Source organism: Crocodylus siamensis, chromosome 4, assembly GCF_052110815.1.
Source record: "Crocodylus siamensis isolate JL-2025a chromosome 4, ASM5211081v1, whole genome shotgun sequence".
Lineage (NCBI taxonomy): Eukaryota > Metazoa > Chordata > Crocodylia > Crocodylidae > Crocodylus > Crocodylus siamensis.
Genome location: NC_143398.1, coordinates 102,444,050 through 102,453,152, shown reverse-complemented (window position 1 = coordinate 102,453,152; position 9,103 = coordinate 102,444,050). Strand labels below are relative to the sequence as shown.

Sequence of the window (9,103 nt, the reverse complement as noted above, 5' to 3'; positions counted from 1 at the left end):
GCTTTTTCAAGACGTAGCATTTCAGAGCACATACCTACCCTGTGCTTGAAACAAAAGTATAAAGACAATAGTTGGCTGGGCCTGAGAGCATGGCTATGAGGCTTTGTTGTGTGAAAGTGCAGTTTCCAAATACCCACATAATTAATAGAGCAACTAAAGATAGGCAATGGATCTTCCTGTTTTATGTAACCAACAACTTCTGACTGACGAACTGCACTGAATTCACTCTTATGCAATCAATTCTCGTTAACCACCATCATTTCAGTATGTTGAAATGAAAGAAGGCAGCTTTCTGTTTCAAATAGTTTGATCTCCATTTTCTACATACAGTACTTAATTTCAGAGAGCAATAGTTCTGGAAAATAGTTAGTTTAGCAGCTGTATAACCTTTTAATTGTGTGCAGGACTTTTGCCCTGATATGGTTAGATACTGAAGCATATACTCAACTTTTAAGCACCTTAGTGGCCCCATTGACATCAGTGGGACTATTCGGGTACCAAGAGTATTGAATCAGGGTTTTTTAAAGTCTTGGTTTAAATTTCTGTTGACCATCTTTGTGATTTGTAACTTTGATCTGTCACATACAAAGGAGTATTTGTTTACTGGTTCCTAGATGATGCTTTTTTATTACATTTGATTTTTGGATCTTAAGTCTTCAAAAAGAAGAAGAAAATTTATTTAAGGTTCCCTTTGTGTATTAAAATGTATAAGGTAGCTTCCATTTCCCACACCCACGTATATAAACCAAAAGCCTTCAAAAAGCTGTGATAAAATGCATACAAAAATAAGAAAACAAGAAATAAAAAATCTAAAGCTGTATGAAACAATAAAATATAAATCATTCATAGTAAATAGAATTGTGTTACAGTACGCTGCCTATATCTGATCTATAAATATTCAGATAAATTAGTCTTGAGTTAAAAACCCTAAATTGGGTTTTTGTTGCACAAGCCAACTTACTGTGAAAAGACTGCTAGATCTGACTTTAAATATTCTAATAGTTTTTATGTTTTTATCATAAGTACCAAGGGAAGAGGAGGTAGCTTTTCCCTGCTAGACTGGAACACAAATAATTAAATTTTGAATATTCAAGAGAAATTATTCCTGCAATGCAACAAGATTATACTTCATGGGGAATGTCTTCAAGAGTGACAAGTGATGCCTTCAATTTTGTGGTGCCCTGCCTCAACCTAATTCTCCCCTTTTGATACTTCTTTGAAAAATTAGTCTCCTTTTACGATGGCCAAAACATTGATCACTTTTTTTAGGCTAATGTATTTTGAAGACTCAGAGAAAAGAATAGTCTTAGATGAAATTAGATAATGACTTGATCTCAACACTCCTAACATGAACTTGTACTTGCTGCTGCTTTTCTTTTGTTCTTAGGAAAGTCACTGTGTGCACAAGGAGGAAAAAGGAAAATTTGTTTATGCAAATAAGAACACAAATGGGAAGGGGATGTATATTGATGTGGGGGCTCCATTCAGCAAGGTACTTGAGCAGCTACATACCTTTAAGCAGGTGTGGAATCTCATCATGGTGAATGAGACTACTTTTGTGCTTAATATTAGGCATATGTGTAAGATGCTAATTCAGAACTTTGGTGTGCAGTTGGACAGGTAAAAGCATCTCATTCCCACTTTTAAAAAAATCTTACCTGCAGAGCAAATGCCCAAATTTGGGTCCTTGGTTATTTTACTAGGCAAGCCAAGCCCCTTTTGTTCAATTTCTCAAGCACTTCTGCATTCCTTGCATGCACAGTTTTGCATTTGATTGCCTGTAGTTGCTATCTAGTGATTTTTGGGGATCTTTCCAAATATAAATTATTAATTTGGTGAATTTGGAACCATTATGGGTTTGCAGATGTACAAATAATTTTCCACTACTGCTGTAACAGATCACAATTCCTCTACAGATGAGTCAGTCTGATTGTTAATATTATTTAATATACAAGTAATGCAATTATTAATCAACAGCTACAGTAGCATAGAAGCAACACCAAAGAAGAAATGCTAAAGATAAATAACACTTGCTATAAAGTGCTCATTCACCTGAACTTAAGCCCAGAAGAGTAATACCTAAAAAGCCATTTAGGATTAATTGAGCAAGAAATATGACAAAAATAAGTGGGAGAACAGCATTCTAGCAAACAGATGGAGTGAAAAACTGAAAAGCCTCATTAGAGCTGCATTAATAAGAGCTGATGGAAAAACAGGATGTGATTTCATTGTATTTCTTGTCAAACTTTCATCAAAATTGTGAATTTTTAAAAATGTTTAACCAGCTCTGATTTAATGAAGAACGAGACTACTTTAGATACTGCCAGCCAACATGTAAATGTAACCAAATTCACAAACAGTGGAGAAAGATGTGTCAATATTCACAGCTGTTTCTCTAGAATTCACATCTGAATTATGTAAAGTTCAACCCTGATATAATTCACTTCCACTGATGTGTGCAAACTCTGTTTTTAAGGAACCTTTGCTGTAAGTGATCAATCACTATAGGTTTAAAAAGCTATAGAACACAGTCTCTGTTCAGGCTTAGTGTAGAGCAGGAACTAAAGATCAGAGCCTGAGAGTGGATTATGTTTCCCATGACAAGTGTGGTTGGCCATCTTTAATTTTATAGTAGTGAAGAATGATCAATAGTTTATTTCTTGCTTTACCTGGATCCTACTAGTGAACTCTGGCTGTGGAAAGACGCCAACTTGTGCTCAGACATGCCTGCACTTCTGTAGTGGAGGTTATGATTTTTGCTCTGTTGCATTACTTCAAGCCCATTGATCTCTGTGGGGTGAATATGAAAGTACAGGCAGTCCTTGACTTACGTTTTGAGTTACAGTGTTTCACACTTACAACGTTTATAAATTGACACCCTGTTTCAACATTACAACATCAGTTTCGACTTTACAACGCTTGATCCGATGCTACGCCATGCCAGCAAACAAGTTTGCTGCATTGCTCAACTCCCTGGAGAACATCTGTTCAAACTTCCTTGGATACTTTCTTTAAGAAAGCAGACAAGACTTCAGAAAAACCAGCAAGCAAGACTCCTGAGAAGACTCCAGGCAAGAGCCCTTCAAAAAAGTCCAACCAAGAGCCTTTTAAAAAGTCCAGCGAAGTCACCTCAAAGAAGTCCTTCCAAATCAACATGATTGCTATTTACAATATAAATACATTAATGTAGCTATATTACTCATCTATAATTGATTGAGTACAAAATTCTGGGGTATTTGTGGTGAATATAGGGTATCAGGCCTTGGTTCAGGAACCAGCCCCCCATTTATAACATTGTTTCTTATGAGAAAATTGGTTCCGAGTTACAACGGTTTGACTTAAGATGTGGTTTTCAGGAACCAATTGTATCATAACTCCAAGGACTGCCTGTATTTACAACCTCCTGTACAGAGTTTCCTGGGACAATTCAAACATAAGAAGGGGTGATGTGGAGCCCTGTCTTCCACCTGGGCACTAAGGTCCGCAGTGACCTGAGTTGCAGAGGGCTCAAGGGAGAGGCGGGAAGGCAGGGCCCCTTCTAGCATGAGTTGTGACTGGAGTGGTTTCCATCGCTAGTTGGTGCATCCCTGGTACTCCTAGCTCCACTGCTTGGAGTGTTTGTTTAGCATGTCTGTCTCTTTGGGGCTTATTGACAGGTGTCTGTTCAGGTACAAGAATCCCAGTACCAGCTTCCCTGGCTCCTAGGGGGATGTCTCTTTCTTTCCCTCCCAGAAGCATGGGCAACTGGTGCCAGCTGAGTCTGGGGGGGGAGGGGGGCACGTGCAGAAGCTGGCGACGGTGACATGGACAGGGCTGGTGAGCACCAGCAGATGCCGCTGCTGGCATTGGTGGCAGGGATGGCCCTGTCAGGGGGTGCATGTGCCCCCACACCAGTAGCCTATGCCTGGAAGGGTTCTGGGCAGGACTGTCACAGCCTTCTCCCAGATAGAAGAAGGCTGTTGGCTGCCCTGGTTTGCCTGCTTCACCTGTGGCAGGTGAGGGTATGAGGCCTACGTTGAATCAGGGTTGATGGCAGTCTTATGTAGAGTTTAGATTAGGGACTGGATAGGGGGATGCTCCTGCCTCAGGCAGGGGGTCCCACTAGATGACCTGTGGAGGTCCCTTCCAGCCTTACTTCCCTAGGACTCTATGGGGCTCTCCTCTCTGCTCCTACTGTCCTGCCGGCCCCTCTCCTGGGAGGCACGGCTTTCTTAGGGGGTATCTTTGCTTGAGCAACCTGCCTCGTGGCGCAGAGCATGGCTAAGCTGCCCAGCGTCAGGCGTTCGTGGGCAGGTGGCCCTGAGGCGGCGGTTCCCAACGGGTCCAAGGTGCCAGGCAGCGTTGGTGCGGCTAGGCGGGAAAGCCCCCAGAAACCCCGAGCTTCCCAGTAACAAACCCCGCTGCCCTGTGGAGCAGAAACTGCAACCCACGAGCACTGCTCTGTACATTTCCGAAGGCAGCCTGGAGCCCAGCAAGGGGGTGCCTGGAGCTTAAACAAAGGCTGCCCCAGGATCCCTCAGCCCCTGCCCCCTCACGCACTGCCTCCCTCTTGGCATCGCCCCCTGCCCGCTCCCAGGGGAGGGGCGGGGCTCGGGACCGGCGCGCCGCCTCGCGTCCCCCCGGCGCAGCAGCGCGCCCGGCGCTGGGACCGCGGGGAAGGCTGGGGACGCCGAGGGAGCCGGCGGACGCGACCATGTCGGCGGCAGTGTGTATGTGGGGGGTGGCGCGCGTGTGAATCCCCCCCGCCTCCCGGGGGTTGTCCCTTTCTCCGCGCCTCCCCCCGCGGCGGCGGAGCGCAGTGGTAGCGTCCGTCCGAGGACTCTCAGCAGCCCAATGAAGTAGCCGCGGCGCGCGGGGCAGCCGGGCATCCTCGGCGCGGGCGGCTCCTCGCGGCGCGCACAGCGGCAGCTGCCGGCGGGGGACGGGGACGGGGACGGGGACGGGGACGGGGACGACGGCCGCGGGAGGAAGGGACCGGGCCATGAAGCCGGCGGCACTGGAGGTGCTGAGGATGAGCCGCATCTGCAGGATGGTGCTGGCCACTTGCCTCGGCTCTTTCGTGCTCGTCATCTTCTATTTCCAAAGTATGTTGCACCCAGGTAGGCACCGCCGCGCCGCTGCCCTGCCCTGCCCTGCCCGCGGGGGACGTGGGGTGGACGCCGGGGCCGCAGGACACGGAGGAGCGCTGGAGCCCCCCAAGCACCTGCCCGCTGAGGGCTCCGGCCCGACCCCGGGGGAGGGGAGGTGGCGGCTGCGCTGCCCCCGCGCCCGGCCTGGCCGCTGCCCCTGGCATGGGACCCCGCTCCCCTCCGCGCCCGCTGCTCCTTTCGGTGCCAGCCCTAGAAACTTGCGAGTGCCGCGCCTGTGGCTGCGCCGGGCACTTCCCCGGCCTGCGCTGGGAGCCGGGGCTGCCTGTGGAGGGAGAAGGATGGAGCTGGCTCCTTCTCGTTTTCGCAGCCTGGGAAGTGAAGGGAAAGTTGCAATGGAAAGCCCCTAAGAGGTGTGAGTTGGCAGGCAGATGCGGGTTTGCCCTTGCTTTCAGACAGCGGTGATTTATCTTTTTTTTTTTTTTAGCTTCGTTAAGGTGTTGGAGTAGCTAAGTCTTTACAGTAGGAGCTGCTGCTCTTAGGAACCAGTTTATCAAGCCTCCTGTGGTCATGCCAATGCCTCGTGGCACGTCCCTCTCTGTCCCACAAGACTTGAAAGCTCTCCCTGATTGAATCTATTCTCTTATGCCTATCTCTTGTGATACCCCATGATTCCTCCTGACTGTCACAGATTAGTTTATCATGGTAGAGAAGTAGGGCTGGAAGGGACCTTCCAGAGGTCATCTAGTCCGACCCCCTGCCTGAGGCAGAATTGCCTTGATCCATGGGATCTGTAGCATAATCCCTATTCAGACCATCCCATGCAACCATCATCTGAACTCTACTTAAGATTGCTGTCAAACCTGATGTATTCCTCCTCCCCCTCCTCATTTCTGCTGAGTTCCCTCAACTCCCACTGACTTCACGAAAGTGCTTGGCGCCTAAGCAGAGTTGGGGCTTCAACTGCCTGTCACTTCTCTGAAGGCTTCAAAGCACAATGTAAATATAGTGCTGTGTCATGCCCAGGAAATTTTAATGCAGAAAGTTACTTTTGCCTTGGCTGCATCCAGCAGGCAGTATAGTCTGTGCGTGTCTGTAAAGGTAATTTATCACAGGAAATTATCTTTTCTTGCTTCAAATTAATCATAGCATTGCAACTCAGATTGACGGTGCAGTTGGCAAGAGAGAAAACACGTTTTGGAATGAATGTTCAAATATTGATTAATTTTTTTCATCTCCCAAAATTATTTAATGTGCCCTGTAGCAGTGGCAGCTGAGGATTACTGTTATATATATTCTTACCCCTTTTTAAAAGATATATAAAGGTTGAGATTTCAAGACCAAGCCAAGAAATTACCATAGACAGTAGTATAATTAGGAGTGGGTGAGCAGGGCACCAGTCCTGGGTGCCAACTAGAGAGGGAGCCAGCATAGAGGCTTTCTGGGGAGTCTGTGCCACCGTACTGCAGCAGCTGCTTTTCTCACTGCTGAACTTGCTGTTGCTTGTTGTCACCAGTGATGGCAATCAACGGCACTTGGCAGCAGGGTTGAGCAGTGGTGGCAGCTGCAGTAATGGGGTGGGGCAAGAAAGTGCCCGCTGGGTTTGAGAAATGATAGCCCAGGGTGCAAACCTTACCAGTTATGCCTCTGACCATAGAGCCTTAACAGAAGAAAGTTATGCTGTAAAACCTCTAACTAATTCAATATAGGCTTGATTCCTGTTTAACATACTTGCACCAGTCTAATAGTGTATGAATATTAATAGCATTACTTCTGATTTATACCAGCCTGAGTGCAATCAAAGTTCAGTCATCTGTTTTAAAAATATCTTACGATTGTAACTGATTCTGCTGGGAATGGTGTATTTCTGCATTGTCTAAGCTAGGACTCTATGTAATAGATTACGAACCAGGTATGGAGCAGTTAAAGTGTAATGTGGAAACAGCCATTCTGAGTGTTTTCATACATTTTTACTGTTTTATGTGCAGTGTCATCTCTGTTGTGACACAAATTGCACACATAGGACACAGTTGTTGTGTAAAGCTTAGATGCTGTTCTATAAACTGGTACAGTTTTATGCACCAAGAGGTGCTGTTGATGTAAAGTGAAATTCAGCAGAGCTGTACCTGGGATGAATTTTTGCTCTTGAAGATGAAAGGTCTGGCTCTGGAGATTTGTGTGTGGTGGTAAGATGGGACAGAAGGTATTAAGAGCTTACAGAGTCTTGTCTTGTTCTCCCCTCTCAATTAAGTGTTTTCTTTGAATTTGAATATACCTCTACCTGAATTCATACTGTAAGAAACCAACAGAAGACAGCTGTCATTTTTGTTGTTGTTGTTGTTGTTGTTGTTTTACCCCTGCTGGTATGCTAGACCTCTGTTAATTAGGGTTGGTTGGAAAAAATTCATCAAAACAGTTTTTCTGATGGAAAATGGAGATTTTTGACAACTGTCTTTGCAGAAACTGTCTGCTGTTCATTGAAAAATTTTTAAATGTTATCAACTTCCCCTCCCCTCCAATCAGAAAAGGTATTCATCTTCTAGCCTCTTCTGTTTGCCTTGCATATTTTTAAAGACTCATTTACTTTACTAGATGTGATGCAAAAGAGGCAGGAAAATGTGAGCAGGAGATGGAAGTAATAGCTTCTTACACAAATCTCTTTTGAATAACCGTATGTCAAAGTGGAAGCTTCTCTCAACAATAACTCACTGGTAAGAGAGACAGTCTAGGCTTCTAGTCTGCATTGTAGTCTTTGGAACCACAAATCCAAACCCCCAGCATGGGTAAGTCAGCTCTTCATCTCCCAAGATGGATGCATTAATTTTTCATTGAAGATACCTACTGGCAAACCTCATGAAATTCAAAGTCCAGGGGCACATCATTTCTATCGGATGAATATGTGAAAGCTGCTGCAGTAATAGGAGCCGTAAAAAGAAACCAAGATTGGCAGGTAAACCTCCACCCCACCTCTACCACCCTTGACTCTGTGGAAAAATACAGCTGTCACCTCTGTACTTCATGCCTCCACAAATGAGGAACTGGGTGCCTTATTCTTGTTGCTCTAAAGGTATACAGTTAATACATATTGGGTGCAGTTATCCTGACTGAATACACTCAGGCAGTTTGCATTGGTTAGCTGCTCCCAGGTGCAGCATTTACACATGCCCAGGATCACAGCTGTTTGAGCCAGGGGGCCCCAAGGGTCAGCCCCAGACTCCCGGTGGTAGCAGCCGAGAGGCTGGCTGGGGCATGAGGGTGCTACAGTGTGGGCCTAGCTGGCAGGCAGCCCTCTTGCTGTAGACTCTTGTGCCCCAGCCAGCCCCACTCGCTGTCTACATGCATGTTACAGTGCACCTGATGATTCTGCTATAGGCTAGTACATGTCCCAGACAGTATTATTCTACAGTGGAGTGAATTTATTCACTTCACTCTAATATGCGCATATGTATAGATGGTGATGCTTTACTGTGAAGCTTGTTGGTCAGCTCCTGTAATAAAGTATACATGTTAATAAAACTTCAGTAGGTGAATCAACTTTGGCACAGAACCCTATCTTTGCTGTGGGACCTCCTAGGGCAACAACAGTCGGGGGCAGTTGAGCAGTGCTAATGTCTGGGGAAGAGCTGCAGGGGATTACACAGTATCAAAATGAAGATGATGTTAGTCTTCTGGAGCACTCCTGGTGAGATGTTACTTGGTACATACTTCTTTCTCTGAGAGGCAGCAAAAATCTGTAAGTTACCCTAGTAGAAGCTAAGGGGAAGTCAGTGGAGTTTCCCACTATTTACATGGGGTTTTCCATATAGCAGAGTGGTCTTTCATGTCTCTTCTATACGGATGTTAAAGATGCCTTCTAACTGTACAGTATGGATTTTTTTTCCTCTAGTCCTTGGTAAAGGAAGAAGTTTTGAACATTGTGCTGTATAGTATCTGATAATCTGTCTGTCCATGATGTAATGGTCTAAGGGTTTAATTTAATTGCTCATCATTGTAACATCTTATGGCATCTTTACATG

At 45.7% G+C, this 9,103-nt stretch overlaps 1 protein-coding gene across 2 annotated transcripts in view; it reads left to right on the top strand.

The window, feature by feature from the left end:
- Window positions 1-4,763: 4,763 nt before the first annotated feature.
- The window catches only part of CHST11 (carbohydrate sulfotransferase 11), a 254,702-nt gene continuing 250,362 nt past the window's right edge, over window positions 4,764-9,103 (top strand). Inside the window, exon 1 of one of the 2 annotated variants that reach the window (XM_090043187.1) lies at window positions 4,764-5,084. In XM_090043187.1, the coding sequence (XP_089899313.1) occupies window positions 4,982-5,084 (103 nt within the window). In that variant the 5' untranslated portion in view covers window positions 4,764-4,981. Of the gene's footprint in view, window positions 5,100-9,103 lie in introns of both variants that reach the window. The other variant, XM_090043186.1, reaches the window with a different exon arrangement.